Source organism: Balaenoptera acutorostrata, chromosome 11 (genome assembly GCF_949987535.1).
Source record: "Balaenoptera acutorostrata chromosome 11, mBalAcu1.1, whole genome shotgun sequence".
In the NCBI taxonomy this organism is placed as follows: domain Eukaryota; kingdom Metazoa; phylum Chordata; class Mammalia; order Artiodactyla; family Balaenopteridae; genus Balaenoptera; species Balaenoptera acutorostrata.
The window spans coordinates 3,067,201-3,092,814 of record NC_080074.1 but is presented as its reverse complement, the minus strand read 5'-3'; the positions used below and the strand labels follow the sequence as shown (position 1 = coordinate 3,092,814).

The 25,614-nt window shown below is 50.3% G+C and overlaps 1 protein-coding gene across 4 annotated transcripts in view; it reads left to right on the top strand.

Annotated features, from left to right (window-relative positions):
- TBC1D22A (TBC1 domain family member 22A) overlaps positions 1-25,614 on the top strand; it is a 316,566-nt gene that overhangs the window by 200,389 nt on the left and 90,563 nt on the right. For all 4 annotated transcript variants that reach the window (XM_057557200.1, XM_057557199.1, XM_057557201.1 and 1 more), the window contains one exon: positions 4,887-4,962. In XM_057557200.1, coding sequence (XP_057413183.1) covers positions 4,887-4,962 — 76 coding nt within the window. The remainder of the gene's footprint in view (positions 1-4,886; positions 4,963-25,614) is intronic.

Sequence of the window (25,614 nt, the reverse complement as noted above, 5' to 3'; positions counted from 1 at the left end):
TCTCTGCTCCGGCCTCGGGGTATTGTCTCACGCACGAGGCACGCAGGCAGTGTTTACTGCACGGAGGGAAGAGCTCCCAGTCCGCTGTGGTTCTGTCTTGTATGGGTTGATGCATCGGTTGCGTGGATTGGATCATCAGGGTGCCTGAAATGGGGCCTCGTACCGCTGAGTTGTTCCAGACGCAGGTCCAGGGCAGGTGAGGGAGGCCAGTGTGGGTTGAGCCTAAGGAAGCAGCTTTCTCAGAGTGAGACTGGCCAGGAAAGGGGTGTGGGACTTGCTGAGGGCTTGCATCTCTGGTCTGGGGCACAGCCCCTTGTCAGAGGTAAGAGGGACTCTCAGTTCTCTGGGAGCTGGGAATTTTAATAGGCGGGTGCTGGGGTCCTTCCGGCTAAGCCGATATGAGTGTATCTTCCAGCTCTTCTCTGAAATGCTCCTTCAGAAGAGTTGATTCTGCTTGTCAGCTGAAGAGCGCGGAAAATGCTGTTTGTTATTGCTGGAGGGTGAGGCGGGAACAGCAGCATGTGCGAGGCAAGCCTGGTGTGCATTTTTTGATATTTTTCTGTGAAAAGGTAAGCAGAAAGGTAAAGTCCGTCTGCTATGGACTTCACTTTCTGTAAAACATTTCCCAAAAGGTCGTTGTATTCTTCAGACCTTCCTTCCTTCCCTCTGACCCGTAAGTTTTACATATTCTATCGTTTCTTAAAGACACAAAATCAAATCTCAGTTTGAAAGGATATGCGTGTTTACTTTTCATGGAGTATTGTTAATATTATGACTGTTACTATTTCTGTAAATATACCACATTCTTATTTACTTCCTATTTTGCCTGCCTAGTCATACATCTATTCAGCAGACATTTTCTGTGCCAGGTGTGTTGCCGGCGCGGGTTTGGACGGCATGCTGGGTTTGCGCCCCTGCCTGAAGTGGGCAGAACCCACGGTCTCATCAGGGGCGCTGGTGGAGCCCTGCTGGGCAGCCTGAGTGCCAAGTGCCTCTCCTGAGGCCACAGAACATTCTTTTCCCCTCACACCTTCCATCTCAGCCTCTGGCTCTGGAATGTCCTTGGTGTGCCCTTCAAAGGCTTCCTGGCTGCTAAGCGGGGCCGTCCTCAGCCGACCACACTGTGCCCCTTCTGAAGGCTGGTCTTCTCTGCCCCACGCTCCCTGCCTAAATCCAGATGCCAAGGCCACACCTGTCAATCTTCTCAGGTCCTTCCACAATACAGATTTTTTTTTTATACTCTCGGGTGTCATTCTTTTCTTATTATTTGGATTTTCAAGAGAACTCATCTCCCCTACCTGGGTTTTGAACAAATTGAGAAATAAAATAGTGGCAGATGGTCAAAGAATAACTTTTATTTCTTCTAAATGAGAAGCTTGAAATCCTGTCTTAGTGTGAGAGCCAAATAACCTGGCTGACTGAATCTCAGGATCATTCAGGCTGACCCTCCCTGTCAGAGCCAGTGCTGGGCCTGGGCAGGACCCCCTCACGTGCATCTGTACCAGGAAGCAGCCTTCTGGGGGTCGGGGGGAGCAGTCTTCTTGGGGGAACAGCCTTCCCGGGGTGGGAGCAGCCTTCCTGGGGGAGCAGCCTTCCCCAGGGGAGCGGTTTTCTTGGGGGAGCAACCTTCCGGGGGGGAGCAGCCTTCCAAAGGGGAGCAACCTTCCCAAGGGGAGCAGCCTTCCCTGGGGGAGCAGCTTTCTTGGGGGAACAGCCTTTCTGTGGGGAGCAGCCTTCCCAGGAGGAGCCACCTTCCCAGGGGGAGCAGCCTTCCCAGGGGGAGCAGCCTTCCCGGGGTGGGAGCAGCCTTCCCAGGAGGAGCAACCTTCCCAGGGGGAGCAGCCTTCCCAGGGGGAGCAGCCTTCCCGGGGTGGGAGCAGCCTCCCTAGGGGAGCAACCTTCCCAGGGGGAGCAGCCTTCCCCAGGGGAGCGGTTTTCTTGGGGGAGCAACCTTCCTGGGGGGAGCAGCCTTCCCTAGGGGAGCAGCTTTCTTGGGGGAACAGTCTTTCTGTGGGGAGCAGCCTTCCCCCAGGGGGGCAGCCTTCCTGGGGAATCAGCCTTCCTGGGGGATTAGCCGATTCTGAGAGCTGGAAGGAGGGCTGAACCTAGTGGCTGTTTAGTCTCCCAGGCTTAGCAGTTGAAGTTGCCTTCTTGGGGTGAGTATTTCTGGGGATGGAGATAGTGCAGGAGAGGCACCAACTGAGTTCCCTCCACTGGGAAGCAGACCCCGGGTTTGAGAGTGCTTCCTGCAGCTGGCTGTTTGCGTAACCATTAGGTCCCTTCTCGGCCAGGGGTGTGGCCCACCTTGGAGCCCACAGCCCATCGGGACAGGCCAGCCCCCAGTGGAACCCCCGCTCCTTTGAGGATTCTCCTGGGACGCCGGGGAGAGAGCGTTAGAGCCTGGTCCTGATGGCTTTGAAACGTGTCAGAATTGAACATTAATTCGATAACCTTCAAGGCCTCTACCTAAGGCTGCAAAACCACTCTTAGTTTATTTCTCATCCTTAATTATGTCCTGCTTGACTGTTCCACCTGGCTCATCAGAAATTCCACCATGAGGTGAAATGCCAGTGTATAAGCTTCCAACTACACAGCATGCCCCGAATTCGAGTATAAATCTCCTTGTGTTACCCAGTTTCAGAGAGGAATTGTCTTAAAGGCCAACCCTTGTAAGTTCAAGTCCAAAACCAGAATTTCCGTTGCCCATTAATGTCTAAGTCCGTGAAAGCTCACGACTTAATGCTTACCTTGTGCTGCTGCCCTGTCTCGGCCGGAGGGGCGCCCGGTGTCTCACCGGGACACGCACGGGCCTTTCAGGGCCCAGAGGACCTGTCCATTGAGCGTCAGTCTGTGAAAGCCCTCGCGTCACAAGGCTTCAAAGTGTGGCAGAACCCGCAAGCTTGTCGCCGTGTCTAGAGGACACATCACGCCAGGCCCCTGTGGCAGCCGCCCCGGGAGCACCGTCCCCCTGCGCAGAGCAGGGCGCATGTGGGACCTCGGCGTTGCTCTGGGTCGGGGCACCGCACGGAGCTGTCCTCGGTTTTGCCCTCGCGGGGATGTGACAGTTGGATCCAGAGGCTGTCACTTGAAATCGACCTGGGGGAAACCTCAGCGAGAAGTTAGGTCTGAGTCTGCTCATTTTCTGTTTCTGCGGGAAAGAGATCCTTGTTGCCTTGTAGGCATTTTAAGTTCTGTGTCATCGTGCTGCCACTCCTGCTCTAGCTAGGAGGGGGGTGTGTGCGTGTGTGCGCACGTGTGTTAAACCCAGAGAGCGCCGACCGTGCCGGGATCGGAGCCCTCCACGTCTGACTGCTCAGCCTGAGACGCTGCTGCTGGTGTGGAGGTCCTCCTCTCCCCCATGCTGTGTCGTTGGAGCCCCCCTCGCAGGTCCTGGGGCGGGTGGCACCGGGAGTGCTGTTCCCACGTCCCTGGGGCCTCCCCCGTGCCTCCCTGAGGACAAGCCATCCTCTCCCAACACCGGCCCAGCAGGAGCCCCCCTGAACCGCCAGGGCCCGAGGCCCCACGCGCTCACTCGAGTTCAAGGACCCGCAGGCGCAGCGCGTCGTGACTTGAAACAACACACGTTTGTTACCTCATCGTCCTGGAGGCCAGAAGGCTGCCATGCACCTGGGGTGCTGGATCAAGGTGTAGATCAAGGCGTGGGCAGGGCTGCGTCCCTTCTGGGGCTTCAGGGAATAATTCGCTCCTTGGTCTCTTTCGAGCCTGTGTTGCTTGGGTGCTGGCGCCTTTGCCCGCCTTCCACGTCCGCGGTGGCGAGTCAAGCGTCCTCGCAGCTCTGACTCTGACTCTCCTGTCTCCTCCTCCACCTTCAAGGGCCCCGGGTCACACTGGGCCCACCTGGGCCATCCAGGATGCTTCCCCTGGTTCAGTCCCTTGCTTAGCAATCTTTGTCCCCCTTGCCTGGCTCCAGGAATGTGCCCTGGACATCTTACATCTTACCTGCAGTGTAAGTGCATCACTGCAGGAGTCCAGTTGAAACCCTCGTTCTGCAAACGGTCCCTGAGCGCCGGCAGAGGCTCCTGAGGGCGGTTCTGTGGGGATGCCCTGGGGCGGGACACGGAGGGCGCCACCTTCTCCTCCGGCTGGTTTGTGTTCTCAGGTGATGACAAGGGGCACTCGGCCTCCTGTCCCTGAGCCTTCATGCACCTGCCACTCACAGTGCTTCCGGAAGCCTCAGAGCAGCCCTACACGTCGGCACTGTCATTCTCACTTTACAGATAATGAAACTGCAGCCCAGAGGGGTGGTGTTACTTGCCAGCGTCACACAGCATCTACGTGATAGAGCTGGGCTCTCGTTCCAGGTCTGCCTGACTGGAGACCCCCCTCCCCCCACCCAGTGCCCACACTGGTTTTCCTGTCTTAGTTTATGAACTGCTTCACCTGAGTTCACTGAGACTGAAGTCCCATGTTCACTCTGCGCTCACGCAGTGACCACGTCCTTGGCCCTGGGACGGCCGGCGTGACGCTGGTACTGCCAGGTCGCTGTTACCGGTCGGCTCCCCTGCAGCGCTGAGGGCTTTGCCCCTGTGCCAGCCAGAGCAACTTCCAACTTCCGGCAGGCTCTGGCCCTCAGTGAGCTGTCTGTTCAATTTAAATGTAAATACCTGCATTTACATATAGACACGCCCCATTAAATGTTCCTGAGATTGGTGTGTTCCCCGGTGACATCAGGGGGCGTCGGACTTCACCTTCTGGTTCGTGCTGCACACTGGTGGTGCAACGCAGCCTAATGCCTTGTGCGTTGATCACTTTGTGAATCTGTTATGTTGTGAAACCGTTCACCTTTGTTCCCGCTGCCTTTTTCCCCTTTGGAAAGCGGGTTTTATTTTCCATGCATATGATATTCGTTGTTATTTTTCCCTTAGGACAACTACACCTTTGCTCAACCTGGGATTCAAATGAAAGTGAAAATCTTGGAAGAACTCGTGAGCCGGATCGATGGTAAGCCAGCTTCCTGGGCTCCCCTTTCCCTGCGGGGCGGGGGAGAAGGTGGTGGAAGGCTCAGGACTCGCCGGCCATCAGCTGACAGTATGCCGTCCTCGCCCAGCCCGTGGCCCCCGGCTTGCGCCTTCCGCGCATCCTTCTGAGGCCACCCGCCGCTGGAGCAGGAGCCGCTGTCATTCCTTTTACGAAGGCGATATAATCAGAATTCAGTGCCGTCACTTTGCAGGAAGTAATGAGTGCGTCCTAGAAGCAGGCAGCTCTTACTCCTTATTAAGCCCGGTGATTGTCATAATCTGGGTGACAGCCGGGTTGTTTATGGCCGTCCTCTGGCACACTGTTCCTGCCTCTGCACACATTTTGCTATCAAGGATGCTGGCGTAATTTCTCCACGGAATCCAATTAATTACCGAGTCTGAAAATAGCATCTTTAATATTACAGAAAAATTATAGTATGTGCTCGGCCATTTTAGATTATGCTTTCATGTTTAAGTGGGGGCTTTGAAATACTTTCTCCCCTCATCCTTAAAATAATTCCCCCTGTGATGTGCTGACTGTCATATTGCAATAGCAGAGTTTAATTAAAGTTGAGAGATAATGCTGCCCATTTCAAGCATACTCTCCTGATAGTTTGTTAAATTAATGAACAGAGCATTAACGGAGGGATACCAAGCAGACCCGGGCATGGATTTGTGACACCAGCTGGCTGGTCAGTGGTGATGTGCAGAGAAGACACAGGCTGTGTCATCGGGAGCCCTGTGTGAGCTTGGTGGGTGACTTCACTGAACCTGCAGAGAAATCGTACTTTGCTTAAAACGTAGACACGCCGCCCGTGTTCCAGGGCTGCCTTCCAAGGACAGGCATATCCCGGCGTCTCTTCCCCTTGCTGTACCTTCAGCAGTAGAAAGTATATCGGTAATCATCTTCCCAAGAAAGGCACTTGGTTTGGGAAATGATGGAATGACATTATAAAATGGAATCATACAAATTATCAACTCCATTCTGTTCCTTGATTGAACCTGATTTTCAGTTGTATCTAATGGTTATTACCTAATTTCCATATTATGAAGTTCTACACAGTTCTTCCACTAATACTTTGATTCAGTATATTTAGCTGCTTTGCAGCTACCTATTCAAAGTACTGTTTTTGGCTTATGTAACTGCATTTATGTACATTTATGCTTAACTTCATGGGGAGATCTTTGTTGGACGCTCTTGGGTTTTTTCCCTGCTAGCAGTTTCACACCTTTCCCCCAGCCTCGTTTTGTTCTTTGAAATACGATTTGCAGGAGCTGTGAATTACACTTCCTTAGCAGTTCTTCTTTTCCTCCTGTGTCTCTTAGAAGGCAGATTTTGTATTTTTGTGGAGGTTGGAAAGTTGTGGTTGGTGCTTATTTGTTCCAGGGTTGCAGTCTGGGAAATAGTTGAGTTGATTTTCTCTGGTGCTGTGGTTTAGAAGAAGCACATCACAGGTTTGCTGGATGATGGTTTAAAAGAACAGCAGCAGCAACCAGAGGAATCCCAACCGGATCTGGGCTTTTCAGTAAATCCCGTTTTTATTTTCCTGCAGCTTCTGAGGAGGGCATTTTCATCCTGTGGTTGTTTTGTTTAAATGATCAGTTCTTCACAACATAGGAGGCTTTTTTTGGTAATCGGTTAGACTTTGTAATCTGTTTGTAACTATTCTTCCAATGAAACCTGGAAAAACATCTATGATGGCCTCAGAAGAAGAATTCCCAGGCTTTTCAAGCAGGAAGTATCAGAATTGACAGAGTTTGGGCTGTTACCCCTCAGCAGCCCCGGGGAGAAGTGTCCATAGGCCCCCTTCTCTCACTTTCCTCCTGGAGAAAGAATTTGTGGTCTTGGGACTGTGCAGGGATGGCAAGGATTTTACTAAAGGCAGGATACACTAGGAAGAAAATATTGCTTTAAAAAACAACAACAAAAAAAAACCACTGCCCCATTTTTGCATTTCAGGGCAAGGACAGCCTTGATTTCAGAACTTTTTGGCAATTTGGTGAAGGAACACCATTTCATGGACCTGTTAAGAAAGCTGAGGTTTTATGGGCTTGACCCAGATGGGAATAGTTTAGAAAAGAGCTAAATTGCTACACAAGGAAAAGTGAGAGGAATTTTGGGGTTCCAGTAGTAGTGTTGTAAGTCAGGAGAGAATGCAGAGGGAGAGGAGGGCAGAGGCCCAGGGGTACAGGAGGGTGGCAGCGAGGGGAGGGGAAGATCAGGAGAGGGTCAGGGTCACTGTCTTATTTTCTAGCTGTGACAACTGGCTAAAGGATTTCTGAAAAGTACTCTTAAGTAGTTTTCTATTTTGAGTAGTGCAGTACCCTACTCTCTGTTACCCCCAAATCTTTAGAAAAAGTCTGTTCCCTAGACAGGAAGGTGGCGTGACTGAAGACAGAGGGTCGTGTCTGTAATGGAGGCCGAGCAGGAAGGTGATGGGCAGCAGCCTGAGAGACCGCCCGGTGGGTGGTAATTGTCTCGAGAGAGGTAAGCTGGCTAGTGAGAAGCCCCAGGGGAGTCTGTAATCTTTGGTGCAGAGCTTTCAGAACTTCCCACCAGAATGAGAGATGGAGCCTTGAGCCACTGAATTGGCAATGTCAAAGGTGAGAGTAGGAGGACCTTCCACTGCCAGTGGTGGTGGGCTAGGTAATTCCAACCAGATTTCTCACTGAAGAGAGCTAAAAAATGGATAAGATTGTTTTTTAAAGCCAGCAAACAGACAAACGAATGAGGGGTGGTGAGGAAGAATGAAAGAGAGAAAAAAAGAAAACAAAGAAGGTAAAAAGAAAACAAATTTCATAAAAACATTGAACTCTACTAATAGGGAGACAAGAACTTCGGGCCAGATTCTGGAAGAATGCTGGAACCAGAGAGATGAGCGCAGCCCTGAAGGCGACTGTTGTTCTGAGGGTTCTTGCTAATCCAGAAGAAAGAATCCCAACGTGGTTTGTAGTTTTGACAGCTTCATGGAGGGAAAGGATCAAACCATAGCCTACCTGAGGATAGGAGTGCAGAAAATGCCCAGGTACTTTCTGAGACCCAGAAGACCAACTGTCAGGGTGGAACTGAAGTGAAACTGCCCTTGTGCAGTCTTGCAGGCCAGGTTTACATCACCTGAGAGGACCACGGTTGTTTGAGCCTTGATTACGGCACTTCTCTACTGGAGTAGAGTGCTTGGGAGAAGCAAAAAAAAAATCTTTTCTGGAGGAAGTTACCAGAAAGTTGTTCCTCAAATTGTTTCTGCTTTTTTTTTTTTCCATATAAAATGATCTACACATAGTCAAAGATACACACACATTCAAGACTTCTTAAGTGAGAACAAACAGAAACAACAGATAACAGAAACAGGCCCACAAGATGTTAAGTTTCTGTAATACTTAACACATAGACCATGAAACTATTCTCCTTACTATGTATGAAGAAATATAAAAAAGAGAATCTTGAGAATGTTTGCCATGGTAGTGGGAAACTATATGATTTTACATAAAAGATTTGAAAAATACAATAACCAAATTAAAAAGTCAGTGGGCAGATTTAACAAATTACACATAGCTATAGAGAAAGTTAGTGAACTGGAAGATGGGTTGGAAGAAAATAGCCAAAACAAAACATGGAGAGATAAGAATATGCAAAATATAAAAAGTAAGAGATATAGAAGGTATGGTTAGAGAGCCTCATATGTATTTATTTGGAGTCATAGAAGGAGAGGAGGGAGAGTGAGTAAGAATCTGAAGAGATAATGATTCATTGTTTTCCAAAAGTACTGAAATAAACCAATTCACGGATTGAAGAGCCCATTGAATCTTCAGGAGAATAAAGAGAAAACTGTATGTAAACACATCATAGTAAAATTCAATTGAAGACTAATTCTTTTATTTATTTATTTATTTATTTATTTATTTATTTATTTATTTATGGCTGTGTTGGGTTTCTGTGCGAGGGCTTTCTCTAGTTGTGGCAAGTGGGGGCCACTCTTCATCGCGGTGCGCAGGCCTCTCACTATCGCGGCCTCTCTTGTTGCGCAGGCTCAGTAATTGTGGCTCACGGGCCTAGTTGCTCCGCGGCATGTGGGATCTTCCCAGACCAGGGCTCGAACCCGTGTCCCCTGCATTGGCAGGCAGATTCTCAACCACTGCGCCACCAGGGAAGCCCTAAGACTAATTCTTAAGGCAGCGAGAGTCAGAGATTATTTTCTAAGAATGGCTGTCTGAGAACTGTCTTCTCAACGAAAGGACAAGAAGATATGTTCAATGTGCAGGAAGAATGATAACTGTCACCATAGTGTCAACTTCCAGCAGAAATACCCTTCAAGAATGAATTTGAAAGTCCAAGAGGCCACCTAAATCTGAATTGTTTCTCACTGCCTCCAAGAAGCTGTGTAATCAAGAAGGAAAGCAGACGAAGCACACACACCTACCCTTGCAGCATAAGCAGGGGACCACAATTACTGTGAACTTCAGAGCCCTTGGAAATCAGCAGGTCAGCACCCCATCCAGCCTGGGGAGAGTCAGGTGGTCAGTGGGAAAAGGAGTGGGTATATGGCAGCTTAGGAGTAGAACCAGATGAAATCACCACAGGAAGACGAAATCCCACCGAGAATGGGAAAATACTGAGACTGGGTCTGAGGTCTGGGAGATCAAAGCACTGGCTCTTGGGAAATTGGAAAGGATTTGGGAGTTCTGGATGAGTGTCTGCTACGACCTTAGCAGAACCCATTTCTAACAGTTACCTGCCGCTCCGAGGTGAATTCTTAGGTCACATTTTTTCGGCGAGGGCTTGCCTAGGGATTTCTTATTTCTGTCAAACTGCGCTTTATTTTGGCCCTGGAGCAGAGCAAGCCGCTTCTTGTGCAAATGTGTTACTGCCATAGGCCGGTCCGCCTCCAGCAGGCCACCTCGTAGCCCAGCTGAGGGACATTTGGTGTTTCTTTGGAGCACTCTGGCTGCGGGTGGGCAGATGGAATGATTGAGTCTGGGAGACCAGGGGCAGCAGCTGTTGATAATTGGGTGAGACAGAGCTTATCCGACAAAGGCCAGCGTGTGGCATTGAGGAAGGGGGTGGCGTGGAGTCAGTATTCACGTAGCTCTCATTCGTCCAAAAAGCAGCCTCAGACCTTTTTTTAAAAAACATTGATTTCTTAATCTCTAATCAAATGTCGTTTCTTCTTCTCTCTTGGGGAGAAATAGCTTGAGCCCTCGGTGTTAGATGTGGTTCCCGGTCCTCTGTTCTTCTGGGGCCGCCTTGCACGATGCTCAGACTTTTTCTGGGAAAGGCTGTGCACAGAGCTCTCGTTCAGAGAAACGCCAGGCAGCATCAGCGCTTCCGTGAGACCACCCACCGTCGTGTGGTTGTTGGTGTCCAAGCCTCAGGGCCTCCAATAGACAAGGACTGGTTGGTCGGTCTTATTGGCTGCAGCCCGCAAACGCTAGGGTCTTCACCACGTCCTCGGGTTCTGCTCACACACGCCGGAGCAGTGGTGGGCGTGTGGGGCCTGCGGTGCTTGTTCCCTGTGCCTGCAGACCCTGGAGGGGACCCGTAAGCAGAGGGGTGTGCGTGCGCCCTGGGCGAGCAGGTCTGCCTGCCACGCGCGGTAGGATGCTGATGTCTGGGGATGGGTTTTGCACTGGGTGCTGTGCCGTTTCACTCTGACCTGTTTCCCACATCCCTGTCCCGGGCAGGGGCCAGCCTCCTGCGGTGCCCCTGACTCCCTCTGTGTTGCTGCTGCCTCCCCGCTTCCCCTTCCCTCTCCCATCAGCACCAGCTCCCTCTCCTCTGTGGGCTGCCACCACTCCTTGCCTGAGTGCACACGCTGTGTCCTCTGCTGCTTCGGGGTGGGTTAGATCTGAACCCTCTCGCGCAGGGTCCGAGCACACGGCCTGGCACCAGGAGTGCATCGAAGGCGCGTGTGGGCCAGACTCTGAGTGATGGGGGTAAAAGTCCCCGTTGGGCGGAAGCCAGGTACCACTGTTGCTGGCCAAACAGACCTGACCCTAACCCTGACCCTGGCCCTGGCCCTGGCCCTGACCCTGGCCCTGGCCCTGGCCCCCAACAGACAGCCTGTAAACCTCAGCAGCTCAAGCAACACACGTTTGCGTCTCACCCGCATGACACATCCTTTGTGGCTCTGCCCAGGGCTCTGCTCTGTGTTGTCCTCACCTGGGGACTCCGGCTGATGGAGCAGCCGCCTTCAGGAGCTTGCTGGCCCAGTTCCTGTGATGGAGGGAAAAACTATGGGGATTGTTCACCGGCTCTTCTTGCTTCCGAAAGAAAGTGGTCCCCGGTGCTCGGCTGCATTTCATTGGCCAAACCGAGTCACGTGCTGCAACAAAAGTCAGGAGGAAAGGAAAGGGCCCTCCTGCCTGGGCCGGGCGAGCCTGGCCCCGAGACTGGGGACAGAGTAATGGGTGAGGCATAGAGAGAAGTTCAGAGGTAAGAGCGGGTGCTCTCAGCATTTCTGTTAAATCAGTCTGTTCCCTACTTATGAAACAATTTTTGTACATAAGATTAACAGTTCACACCAATCATTGAGTAATTTACTGCTTCAATAATAAATATACGTTAACACACCATGGGCTGATAGAATTGCAACGTGTACAGAGTACTGGAGGAGATTTTCACTCCAGATTACACCTGGAATGTTTACACATATTTGAAAGTGAGATTTCACATTTTTGCCGTGTATCCGAGTGACACACCTTGTACCTTTATTGTCCTTAAGTCTGTTACATCTGATGTCAATCTTTGAGGTTGCACGATCCGTAGTTGCCCCCAAGTTCAGCCCTTGGGCTCTTCGAGAGGCTGCAGTCAGAGCCCCTGTGACTGAATCCGGGGGCTGGGCCCCCTGTGGGGCAGCCTCGCCTTGGATTCTATGCTCGTGCATCTTTTGTGACATAAGATAATGTAAATGGAATATTTTTGCTATCTTTTGATTGAAAACACCGTGAGAACCTGTTTCAGTTTTTTTTTTAATAGATCCTTATTGGAGTATAATTGCTTCACAGTACTGTGTTAGTTGATGTTACACAACAAAGCGAATCACCTGTATGCATACACATGTCCCCATATCCCCTCCCTCTTGAGCCTCCCTCCCAGCCTCCCTATCCCACCCCTCTGGGTCATCGCAAAGCACCAAGCCGAGTTCCCTGTGCTGTGCTGCTGCTTCCCACCAGCCAACTGTTTTACATTTGGTAGTGTATATATGTTGTTGCTACTCTCACTTCGCCCCAGCTTCACCCTCCCAGCCCATGTCCTCAAGTCCATTTTCTATGTCTACCTCTTTATTCCTGCCCTGCAACTAGGTTCATCAGTACCAATATTTTTTTTTTTTTAGATTCCATATATGTGTGTTAGCATACGGTATTTGTTTTTCTCTTTCTGACTTACTTCACTCTGTATGACAGACTCTAGGTCCATCCACCTCACTACAAATACCTCAATTTCGCTTCTTTTTATGGCTGAGTAATATTCCATTGTATATCTGTGCCACATCTTCTTTATCCATTCATCTGTCGATGGACACTTAGGTTGCTTCCATGTCCTGGCTATTGTAAATAGTACTGCAGTGAACATTGTGGTACATGACTTTTTTTTTTTTTTTTTTAAATAAAGCCTTGGAATCTCTTCTTTTTTTTTTTTAAAGTACATTTTTAAAAATAATTAATTAATTAATTAATTTATGGCTGTGTTGGGTCTTCGTTTCTGTGCGAGGGCTTTCTCTAGTTGTGTCAAGCGGGGGCCACTCTTCATCGCGGTGCGCGGGCCTCTCACTATCGCGGCCTCTCTTGTTGCAGAGCACAGGCTCCAGACGCACAGGCTCAGTAACTGTGGTTCATGGGCCCAGTTGCTCCGTGGCATATGGGATCTTCCCAGACCAGGGCTCGAACCCACGTCCCCTGCATTGGCAGGCAGATTCTCAACCACTGTGCCACCAGGGAAGCCCACATGACTCTTTTTGAATTATGGTTTTCTCAGGGTATATGCCCAGTAGTGGGATTGCTGTGTCATATGGTAGTTCTATTTTTCATTTTTCAAGGAACCTCCATACTGTTTTCCATAGTGGCTGTATCAATTTACATTCCTACCAACAGTGCAGGAGGGTTCCCTTTTCACCACACCCTTTCCAGCATTTATTGTTTCTAGATTTTTTGATAATGGCCATTCTGACTGGTGTGAGGTGATACCTCACTGTAGTTTTGATTTGCATTTCTCTAATAATTAGTGATGTTGAGCAGCTTTTCATGTGCCTCTTGGCCATCTGTATGTCTTCCTTGGTGAAATGTCTATTTAGGTCTTCTGCCCATTTTTTAACTGGATTGTTTTTTTGATATTGAGCGCCATGAGCTGTTTGTATATTTTGGAGATTAACCCTTTGTTGTTTCATTTGCAAATATTTTCTCCCATTCTGAGGGTTCTTTTCGTCTTGTTTATGGTTTCCTTTGCTGTGCAAAAGCTTTTAAGTTTAATTAAGTCCCATTTGTTTATTTTTGTTTTTATTTCCGTTACTCTAGGAGGTGGGTCAAAAAAGATCTTGCTGTGGTTTATGTCAAAGCGTGTTTTGCCTATGTTTTCCTCTAAGAGTTTTATAGTGTTTGATTTTACATTTAAGTCTTTAATCCGTTTGGAGTTTATTTTTGTGTATGGTGTTAGGTAGTGTTCTAATTTCATTCTTTTACATGTAGCTGTCTACATTTCCCAACACCACTTATTGAAGAGGCTGTCTTTTCTCCATTGTATGTTCTTGCTTCCTTTGTTGTAAATTAGGTGCCCATATGTGCACGGGTTTATCTCTGGGCATTCTATCCTGTACCGTTAATCTAAATTTCTGTTTTTGTGCCAGTACATACTGTCTTGATTACTGTAGCTTTGTGGTATAGTTTGAAGTCAGGGAGCCTGATTCTTCCAGCTCCGTTTTTCTTTCTCAAGATTGCTTTGGCTATTCGGGGTCTTTTGTGTTTCCATACAAATTGTAAAATTTTTTGTTCTAATTCTGTGAAGAATGCCATTGGGAGTTTGATAGGGATTGCATTGAACCTGTAGATTGCTTTGGGTAGTATAGGCATTTTCACAATATTGATTCTTCCAATCCAAGAATATGGTATATTTCTCCATCTGTTTGTGTCATCTTTGATTTCTTTCTTCAGTGTTTTATAGTTTTCTGAGTACAAGTCCTTCTCCTCCTTAGGCAGGTTTATTCCTAGGTATTTTATTCTTTTTGTTGCAGTGGTAAATAGGAGTGTTTCCTTAATTTCTCTTTCTGATTTCTCGTTGTTGGTGTACAGGAATGCCAGAGATTTCTGTGCATTAATTTTGTATCCTGCAACCTTACCAAATTCATTGATTAGTTCTAATAGTTTTCTGGTGGCATCTTTAGGATTTTCTGTATATAGTATCATGTCATTGGCAAACAGTGACAGTTTTACTTTCTCTTTTCCAATTTGTATTCCTTTTATTTCTTTTTCTTCTCTGATTGCTGTGGCTAGGACTCCCAAAACTATGTTGAATAATAGTGACACGAGTGGACATCCTTGTCTTGTTCCTGATCTTAGAGGAAATGCTTTCAGTTTTTCACCATTGAGTATGATGCTTGCTGTGGGTTTGTCATATATGTCCTTTCTTGTGTTGAGGTAGGTTCCCTTTGTGCCCATTTTCTGGAGAGTTTTATCATAAATGGGTGTTGAATTTTGTCAAAAGCTTTTTCTGCATCTATTGAGATGATCATATGGTTTTTATTCTTCAGTTTGTTACTGTGGTGTATCACATTGATTGATTTGTGTATATTGAAGAATCCTTGCATCCCTGGGATAAATCCCACTTGATCATGGTGTATGATCCTTTTAATGTGCTGTTGGATTCTGTTTGCTAGTATTTTGTTCTGGATTTTTGCATCTATGTTCATCAGTGATATTGGTCTATAATTTTCTTTTTTTGTGATACCTTTTTCTGGTTTTGGTATCAGGGTGATGGTGGCTTTGTAGAATGAATTTGGGAGTGTTCCTTCCTCTGCAATTTTTGGGAAGAGTTTGAGAAGGACTGGTGTTAGCTCTTCTCTAAATGCTTGATAGAATTCGCCTGTGAAGCCATCTGGTCCTGGACTTTTGTTTGTTGGAAGATTTTTAATTACGGTTTCAATTTCATTACTTGTGATGGGTCTGTTTATATTTTCTAATTCTTTCTGGTTCAGTCTTGGAAAGTTGTAACTTTCCAAGAATTTGTCCATTTCTTCGTGGTTGTCCATTTTATTGGCAAATAGTTGTTTGTAGTAGTCTCTTATAATCCTTTGTATTTCTGCAGTGTCAGTTGTGATTTCTCCTTTTTCATTTGTAATTTTATTGATTTGCATCCTCTCCCTTTTTTTCTTGATGAGTCTGGCTAAGGGTTTATCAATTTTGTTTATCTTCTCAAAGAACCAGCTTTTAGTTTTATTGATCTTTGCTATTGTTTTCTTCATTTCTATTTCATTTATTTCTGCTCTGATCTTTATGATTTCTTTCCTTCTACTGACTTTGGGTTTTCTTTGTTCTTCTTTCTCTGGTTGTTTTAAGTGTAGGGTTAGATTTTTTATTTGAGATTTTTCTTGTTTCTTGAGGTGAGATTGTATTGCTATAAACGTCCCTCTTAGAACTGCTTTTGCTGCCTCCCATAGGTTTTGGATCATCCTGTTTTCATTGTCATTTGTTTCTATGTACTTTTTTATTTCTTCTTTGTTTTCTCCAGTGATCTCTTGGGTATTTAGTAACGCACTGTTTAGCCTCCATGTATTCGTGTTTTTTATAGTTTTTTCTTATAATTGATTTCCAATCTCATAGTGTTGTGGTCAGAAAAGATGCTTGATATGACTTTCAATTTTCTTAAATTTACTGAGGCTTGATTTGTGACCCAAGATGTGATCTATCCTGGAGAATGTTCCATGTGCACTTTAGAAGAAAGTGTATTCTGCCACTTTTGGGTGGGACGTTCTGTAAATATCAATTAGATCTATCTGGTCTGTTGTGTCATTTAAAGTTTGTGTTTCCTTATTTATTTTCTGTTTGGATGATCTGTCCATTGGTGTAAGTGGGGTGTTAAAGTCCCCCACTATTATTGTGTTACTGTCTATTTCTCCTTTCATGGTTGTTAGTATTTGCCTTATGTATTGAGGTGCTCCTATGTTGGGCTCATAAACATTTATAATTGTTATATCTTCTTCTTGGATTGATCCTTTGATCATTATGTAGTGTCCCTCCTTATCTCCTATAACATTCTTTATTTTAAAGTCTATTTTATCTGATATGAGTATTGCTACCCCAGCTGTCTTTTGATTTATATTTGCATGGAATATCTTTTTCCATCCCTTCACTTTCAGTCTGTATGGGTCCCTAGGTCTGAAGTGGGTCTCCTGTAGACAGCATATATATGGGTCTTGTTTTTGTATCCATTCAGCCAGTCTGTGTCTTTCGGTTGGGGCATTTAATCCATTTACATTCAAGGTTATTATTGATATGTATGTTCCTATTACCATATTCTTAATTGTTTTGGGTTTGTTTTCTGGGTCTTTTTCTTCTCTTGTGTTTACCGCTTAGAGAAGTTTCTTTAACATTTATTGTAAAGCTGGTTTGGCGGTGCTGAATTGTTTTAGCTTTTGCTTGTCTGAAAAGCTTTTGATTTCTCCATCGAATCTGAATGAGATCCTTGCTGGGTAGAGGAATCTTGGCTGTAGATTTTTCTCTCTCATCACTTTAAGTATATCCTGCCACTCCCTTCTGGCCTGCAGAGTTTCTGCTGAAAATTCAGCTGATAACCTTATGGGCATTCCTTTGTATGTTATTTTTTGGTTTTTCCTTGCTGCTTTTAATATTTTTTCTTTGAATTTAATTTTTGTTAGTTTGATTAATATGTGTCTTGGTGTGTTTTTCCTAGGGTTTATCCTGTATGGGACTCTCTGTGCTTCCTGGACTTGGGTGACTATTTCCTTTCCCATGTTAGGGAAGTTTTCAACTATAATCTCTTCAAGTATGTTCTCAGACCCTTTCTTTTTCCCTTCTTCTTCTGGGACCCCTATAATTCGAATATTTGTGCATTTAGTGTTGTCCCAGAGGTCTCTGACATTGTCTTCAGTTCTTTTAATCCTTTTTTCTTTGTTTTTCTCCTCGGCAGTTATTTCCACCATTTTGTCTTCCAGCTCACCTATTCGTTCTCCTGCCTCAGTTATTCTGTTATTGATTCCTTCTAGTGTATTTTTCATTTCAGTTATTGTGTTGTTCATCTCTGTTTGTTTGTTCTTTAGTTCTTCTAGATCTTTGTTAAACATTTCTTGTATTTTCTCAGTCCGTGCCTCCGTTCTATTTCTGAGATTCTGGATCATCTTTACTATCATTACTCTGAATTCTTTTTCAGGTAGATTGCTATTTCCTCTTCATTTATTTGGTCTTGCAGGTTTTCACCTTGCTCCTTCATCTGTGACATATTTTTTTGCCGTTTTATTTATTTATCTTTTATGAGTGGGATTGTGTTCCTGTCTTACTGGTTCTTTGGCCTGAGGCTTCCAACACTGGGGTTTGTAGGCTATTTGGTAGACCTGGGTCTTGGTAGTGAGATGAGGAACTCCATGAGGCCTCACTCTGATGAATATTCCCTGGGGTCTGAGGGTCTCTGTTAGTCCAGTGGTTTGGACTCGGAGCTCCCACCACAGGAGCTTCGGCCCAACCCTGGGCTCGTGAACCAAGATCCTGCAAGCCGCCTGGGGTGGCAAGAAAGAAAAAAAGAACAAAATAAAAAATAAAATTAGACTAGGAAACTAACAGATATGTTAGGAAGAATATAAAAGTAAAAATATAGATGAATCAACAACTGGAAGGTACATCAGTACCACGATAGTAAAAAAGAGGAGAAGGGAAAAGAAAAAAACGGTGTGGGGGGGAAAGGTCTTGGCTGTGGAGGGCGGGGCCTAAGCAAGGGTGAGGTTTGGGTGGTGGGTGGGGCCAATGCTCAGGACCCACAGGGCTGGAAAAGGCCCTGGGGACTGTGGGTGGGGGGATGGGCTTAGGCTCAAGGAACAGAAGGGGCCCAGGCGTGCCCCCCACCCCTGGTCTCATGGGGCAGGGACCTCACCTGGGAGCCCAGCTGGCTTCCTGGGCTCGAGTGGGTGGGACAGTCACCCTCCGCTTCTCTCCTGCTCCTCCTGGATGGCTCCTCCCGCCTGCCTCTCCTGATCTCCCCGGCCTCAGGGGTGCCAATCCTGTCTGGCCTCTACTTCTCCTCCCCCCTCAGTCCCCCTACGTCCTACTGGTTCACTTGTGGGTTCCTCCCATCTCCTTGGGCGCCAGAGTCCCCCACCAGCGGCCGGCAGGTGCCCTAGTTGTGGAGAGACGCTAACTCCGTGTCTTCCCACATCGCCATCTTGACTCCGCCTCCCCTATTTCAGTTTTAAAAAGGAACATTTGAAGATACTCAGCCTCAGCAGACATGTAAATCTGGTTATATCTGTGCTTGGTTTTTCTCAGAACACTTAAAATCAGATCTTAAAGAATTGCTTCACAGACTAGTGAGTTTTCCCGTGGGGAAGGAACCAGGCACAGAAAGGGACTTCGGTGCATGGTTCCTGGTGGGGCAGACCCAGCCGAGGGGAAGTGGGAGGAGACAGGCGCGCCCACCCCCTAAAGGCCTGTGACTCCTTTGCAGGCCAAGGTCTGCTGGGCTCTGCCCTTAGCTGTGGAGGGACCATAAAGCTGAGGCCCCGGTGGGCCAGGGGGAGGTGGGGAGACCGGTCATTGGTCAGCCAGTCTGGACCGGATGGCCAGTGAGCATAGCCCAGAGGGAGTTCTCTCCACACTCTAAACTGGCCTAGGGCTGCTTGGGGAGGCCAGAACCACCAACAGAAATGTGCCTTCTCAGGCTTATCCAAGCTCTGCTTTCCCTTTCCTGGAGGAAAAATGGGGACAAATCCTTCCTACCTAATCTTAGCAGTGTCAGATTTAGCAAATAAAAATATGGAACACTCAGTTAAATTTGAATTTCAGATCAATAATGAAACATTTTTTTGTTCGTTGGATGCAATATTGGGTACATACTGAAATCCAGAGTTCACTGAGCCTCCTGTGTTTTATCTGGCAACTCCACAAAGGGAGAGTTCAAAGTTGCATCAAGTTGGAATTTAAACTTAGTCCTAAGCTTGAGGCTGCCCTCTTCTCCTATACAGGTGGCGATGAAAATACGGCTCACACATGATGGGTCATTTGAAATTAAAGTATACACATATGCACACACACATACACGCCACTAGACACACACACACCCTTACACTTATATGCACACACACGCACCAGTATACACACTCCCCCACACCAGTACACACATACATGCACACACACTCACACTGACACACACGTACACACCAACACACGCATGCACCAATGTGCACACACCCCTCTGCGCTCATACGTGCCGACTTTAGATGTGGTTCATTTTCTGGGCGGGGCTGCCGTGCTTGAGGTTAGTTACTTTCCCATTCTGCCGAGGGGCAGACTGACCTCGTTACACATTCCGGCCCCCCGACATGTCCACAGAGGGGCAGCCTGTCTCCCGGGAGGGCTTCTTGTTTATGCCAAAGGCTTGGATTGACCTGTACACCAGCTGAGCTCATCTGACTTTCCTCAGTGCAGACATTGTGATGAGGCTGGTCACCAAGTGATTTTTTTAAGTGAAGTTACTCCTCCTCATTTGGTTGGATCAGTTTCTGACTTATTAATCATTATGCTCTGGAAGGCTGGCTTAGGGCCCCTCGACCGTCTGGTGAATATATTCACAGTCGCCCTGGGGATGGTTGGATTTTTTTTGCACTGACCTTGGATGATGACCTTCGGAGATGTGTTGAGTGTCACTCAAGTCCTCGCGCACAGCCGCGCTGGGCTGCCCGTGCCGCCTGGGACACTCACCTGGTTGATCCCTGCCCATGAGTGCAGGCGGGCTTGTAGGAGGTTCCTGCCGTCCGCCTGCTGACAAGATCCCCATCTTCCTCCTCTCTGGTCCACCCTCCACGCTGCTGCTGATGTGACGGCAGTTGGACCTCGCACTCGCGGTGCAGTGGCCTCCAAGGCCCTTCGCAGTTTGATCCCACACCCCTTCATCCTGCAGCCAGCTTTAGGCCGTGCTGAAGCCTGGGGCTGTTTATTTTTCCTTAAGCACGACATGTGACCCCAGCCGTGCTGGGATCCCTGTTCATGTTGTTTCCTTTGCCTGGAACGCCGCGGCCACCGCCCCCCCCCCCCCCAGGCAGTTAGGCCCCCCCCCCATTCGCTCTGCGTGGCAGAACAGGGCAGCGCTCCAGGCTGGGGCGGGGTTTGACGGGTGGAGGGAGGGCAGGCAGGTGGGGTAAGTGACAGATGCGACTTTGGCCTTCAGGGAGCCCACGGCGGAGGAGGAGACCCGCCGCAGGGCCAGGACACGCTGACGCAGCCCGGGGAGGCTCAGTGGCCCCGTGCTCGCCCACCCGGTGGGCCTGCTGCCGTGGAGGGTCTACGGGATGCCCTTCTTTAGGCCGTAGCCCGGGAGGTGCCGTTGACAGTCCCAGGAAGATGTCACTGTCACCCTGGCCTAGGGTGGCACCAAGCCCCTGGGGCCCTGTAGTTTTCCTCTGTGATGTCCTTCATGGTTTGGGGCCACCACCAAATACTTCACGGCCAGCCCACTGTGACAGGGCTGCTGGGGGCCTGGAGCGTGTGTCCATCCCTCCGCAGGGCGTCTGTGGTGCGCTGGGTGGGGTGGGGGCCGGTGTGCGGTCTGCAGGCCTGGACGTAGACGGCAGCCTGCCTGCCCCCCAGCCCCGTGCTCCTGTGTTTCCCGTCCTTCCTGTGAGGCCGTGGAAACCCTTCCCTTGGTGGGGTCGTCCTGGGTGCTAAAGGGCAGTGACAAGCTGGGGGCATGTAAGCTGGTGGGAACCTGAGGGACGGGTTGACCTCCCACTAGGGGGTCAGAAGGAAATTAGACGCCAGAGTTTCCGTCCCCTGGTGACAGGGGCTGCTGGTCCACGAGCAGACACGGGAGGCAGGCTAAGGAGCCGAGGAGAGAAGGTGGGCCCTGCTTTGGGCTCCTTGGAAACCATTCCTGAACGTTTCTGGCTTGTCCTGAGCCACCACTCAGCACAGGGCAGGACTCCGGAGGCCGGCGTGGGTTCAGATTCTGGTTCTGTCGCCCCAGCGGTGGGTCGGGGTGGGGAGTGATGGCCCCGCGGTGGCCATGGTTTCCCTGGGAATGAGAGTCAGCGCAGGTCAGATGCTTAGGACGGTGCCTGGCCCATCATGAGCCCAGCCAACTTTGTACCTGTATCATCTCACCATCATTTTTATCACCTGCGTAGCAGGCGGGTAGCGGTGGGTGGGCTAGCACTCCTTTGGTGGGGTTAGTCTGGGGCCTCTGCTCCCTGGGCAGGCGCCTCTGTCCACCCCCGGATGCCCGTTAGCGTGGCCGATACTGACCCAACGCAGGGGGGCCAAGGGGAGTGCCGGCTGTCATTATTATTAAAATTTACACTCTCACCCTTCGGGGAAGAAATGCCCGAATGCACTCCTGGAGAATAGTTTTATCTCGGTGTGTTAAAGGCTTAATCTGCGTGTACATTTTCCCTTCCCTGTGTTTTTAAATTTAGGTTAAATGCGATTTTAATGAAATTTCTCTGAAAGCTGTCTCGACTACATTGTAAGGTTAAAATTGACTTATTCTTTCAAGATAGAATTCAGTTACAGCTAGTAAACTAGATTCAGCTTTATTACCATCCAAGTGAAAATATTTTTATTACTGCTACAATGTAAGCCGTCGGAGAGCAGAGGATAAATCAGCGGAGGGGCCCCGGCCCATGGAATATTCAGTGCGTGACAGTGAGAAATAACAAGCTCCCCTCCCCCGCTTGCATCTTCATTAGGCCCCGGAGTGGCTGATGGGAGCCGGCAAGGATGGCGATGTTTCCTTTGAGGCGCGGGGCCCTGGTGACGGGCAGAGCACACGCGTGACGGCAGTGCTGTCAGGCACGGGAAGTCACGTGGGCGCGGCGACTCCTCTGTGTGTCCCTCACCAGCCCATCTCCCTGTCTCGGGCCAGGGCTTTTTCCCCACGGCCAGCGTCCTTATTCCGATGGCTCCGTGCTGTGCCTGCCTGAGGCCTTTGGACAGCAGGTGGCCCATGGGTTCTCACTCTCCCAGTGCGTGTCCCGTTGATTTAATGTGCCTTCAACTGAAAACCCACATGGCTATTTGGTTGCATTTTGGGGAAGAGGGATCTATTACTCAGGCCAAAAAAATCAAAGAAGGAGAAGAGGTTTCCCGTAATCTAAAAAATAACGTATTATGAATAAACCCCTGGGTCTAGTTCAGCCTCCATCACCGACTCTGAACTTGGTTGCTGCTGCTGCTAATAATAATAATGATAATAATAATGGCAGCTGGCATCCATTAGGTGCCTACAGCGTACAAGGCACTGTTCTCGGCTCTTTCTCTGCATCACTGTGCTGGTTTTTCACAGCGCCCCTGTGAAGTGGTGCGTGACCATCCCCATTTTGAGAGCCCTGCCCCTTCTCTGGCCTCAGTTTCCCCTCAGGCTGGATGATCTCCATGTGGCCTCCAGCTCTGCCCACCCTGCGTTGGTACTGAACATGGGAGAGCCCCCTGAGCTGTCTCCCAGCCGTGCGGGGGACCCGGTGGTATCCTCGGGCTCTGAGTCACGCTCGTCCGCGCCTGCGCCCCAGATTTCCTTGGGGAGCAGCGGCCTGTGACCGCACCTACCGCCAGACCGCCCCCCCCATGCTCCGCCCCTCTGGGGACTCCTGGCCGCATCTCGCGCCCCGCGTGTGCAGGGTGTGCTCCGCGCCCATTGGTGGGTTAACAGTCAGGTGTTTGCTGTGCTTCCTGCACGGGGGGGCGCCCTCAGCGTCCGTGGCTTCGAGTTGCTTCCGTAGAGTTTGAAGATGAAGCTCCCTGTGTACAAAGTGCAGGTGTGGGTGGGTGTTAAAGCAGTTTCCGTGTTGGTTATTCTAGTCTCTAGATGTTTGCTGCACCACATGGGTTTCCTTGGAGGCTTTTGTTTTGCCTGAGACTCTCAGGTCCCCCTCCTCCTGCCCTTCAGTCCGTAGGCTGGGCGGTCGGGTGCCTGGGAAAGCTCGTAATATGTGCCAGTGTAGCCCCGGCTGCGGCTCATCATTTGTAAAAGGGACAGAAAAATGCTGCGTGTGCAGGACAGACGAGCAAGTCCTGGCTGAGTCGCTGAGAGCCGACCCTCTCGTGGCCGTCTGAGAACTGTCCGGCCTCAGAGTGAGTCCCCACTCCCACCCTCCCCCGCCAACCTCACCGCTGGCCGAGCTGGGCCTTCCTCGCTGGGACCCGAGGGCCTCTCGGACTTGCTGGCTTCTCCCGCTAACTGACCTCTGTGCTGCTGTAGAGACAGCGCTTTCTCTGTGCAAGAGCCTTGATCCCAAGTGACCATCTTCACAGACATTTCCCACCACCCCCAGGGGTGTCACGTCATCGGGGGAAGGGGCGATGCCTGCCAGAGAGCTCGGAAGGACTCGGCTCCACTGTGCTTGAGGGGCTGTACCGGCCCGACGTGAAGGGTCAGTGGCTCAGGGGTCCCCGGGCTCAGCACCCCTGTAGCCGTGCTGGACGGCCCCGCCCTCCGCCCTCCGTCCCTGCCCCTGCCAGCCTTCGCTGCAGGAGCCCGGTCCCAGAGGCCTCCCCACCGTCGTCCTAGGGCCTGGGGTCAGGCCTGTAGCCGCCTCCAGAGACTGAGTGGTGTGTGGGGGAGTCGGGCTGGGCCCTGCCACCTGGGACCCTGCCTGACCCTCTCTGGTTCCCCGCTCCATCCTTTCTAGGCCTCCCTGTCTCCCGGCCCTTTGTGTTTTCCTCCCACCCCCCGAGCAGGTGGAGAGGGGTCTGTTTCCTTAAAATCAAGGGGCAACTCTCCTCCCATGTCTGCGCTGGCAGGGTCCCGGGAGAGTCTTGGGGCTGGCGGCCGGCAGGTGGGACTGCACTGACATGCCCCCCAGGACAGAGCGGGGTTTTTAAGACCTGGAGCTGAGGCGTCGGTGGCTTTGACCATTGAGGACGTTCTGTCCTGTACGAGCAGACAGAAGGTTAACAGTTGCTCCGGGAGTTCTTCCTTCCAGGCCCGCACTTAGCACCGGCTCGTAAAAGACTCCCCGTTCACAGGCGGGGCCCTCGAGATGGCCGGGCCACCACCACCCAGCCCGCTTTACGGCCCCAGGAAGTGGGTGAAGGTGGGCTGGGGCGGGACGAGGAGGCGGGTCGGTGCTTGTGTTAGAGATGCTGCACCTGTGGCTTGGCCGGCCCTTCTTCCCGGAACCACCCGGAGGTGCCGGCATGGAAGGCCACGTGGGGATTACTGGTTCGCCCTCGGCTGCTCGAGTCAGGGCCTGTTTACCTGGGATGCGGTGATGACCACCCAGTGGGTAACGAAAGGCGAGCACGCGAGGCCTCCTGAGCAGTGAATTAGCCGCCTTTCTCCTTAATGATGATATCTTTGTGACCCTCCACCCGAGATTGATGTTCGAGGTTTATTGCCAAACCGAGACGAGTTAATTAAATTGTAAATAGAGACTTCCAAATAAAGCGATTCTCCTTGACCTTAAGAAGAAAAAGTTGTCTTGGTTTTGAATGTAGGCCATCAAGTCTGCTTTTGAAATGATTCCCCGAAGCCATTTTTGTTCATGGTTACAAGCTGCTGGAGAGAGTGTGGGTGGCTTTATCTCCCTTACTGTAAAGAACCAACATCCGTCTGAAATCAGGACGGGAGGCCGCCCCGGCAGCCGGGCTTTTCCACGCGGGGCTTGGTGGAAGGAGGACAGTTTATTGCAGTTATTGCAGTTTATTCTCAGACTCCTTTCCACAGTAATAAGCCCTTTCAAGAAGGCAGAGGAGGCACGTGCTGTTTCTGTGAAGGGGGACCTGAGATGGGCCCTCTGGTTCCCCCGTACCTCAGGCTGTGGTCCCTGGCGGGCCCACCCTCAGGGTGCTTTCCCTGGCCCGTCCGAGCACCAGCTCCGCCCTGCAGTCACGCCCCCATCACCGCGCAGGGGACAGTGCCGTCCTCCGTGCTCTGCCGGGCCCGGGTCCCCCCGCACAGAGACCCCTGGTGTCACGTCTGCGGTGGTAGCCCTCCTGTGTTCTGGGGGGTGGGCAAGATGGGGAGGGCCGGGGTGTGGGCACAGGCCGTCCAGCTGCTTCTCGAAGCCCCCCCACTCTGTCCCAGCACCCCCTCCCCGCCTCTCTCCAGGGCCCAGGGCTGTGGGCTCGCCTCTTGGCTCCGCGTGGCCTGGGCGCAGGCTGAAGCTGGCCAGGCCATCGGGGGAGCCCGCTTGTCCGTCTGTCTCTGTCTCTCTGCCTTTCTCTGGCCCTCGAGTGTTTGCCCCCTCCTGTCGCTGTGCGGGGTGCCGGGAAGGAGGGGAGGTGTGCGCAGGTGTCAGAAGCCCCTCTAACGGCCTCTTAAGCCGCCCTGGTCCAGGCTGGGGTCCCGGACAGGGGGTGCCAGTGGTCTCCGCCGGGCGTTGCCTGGGAACAGCCCCGCACCCAGCAGCGGTGGGAGCGCTGGGGCGCTGGGCACTCAGCCCGTGATGCTCTGCCCGCAGCAGGCACTCGGTACGTCACCCGTCCCCACGGC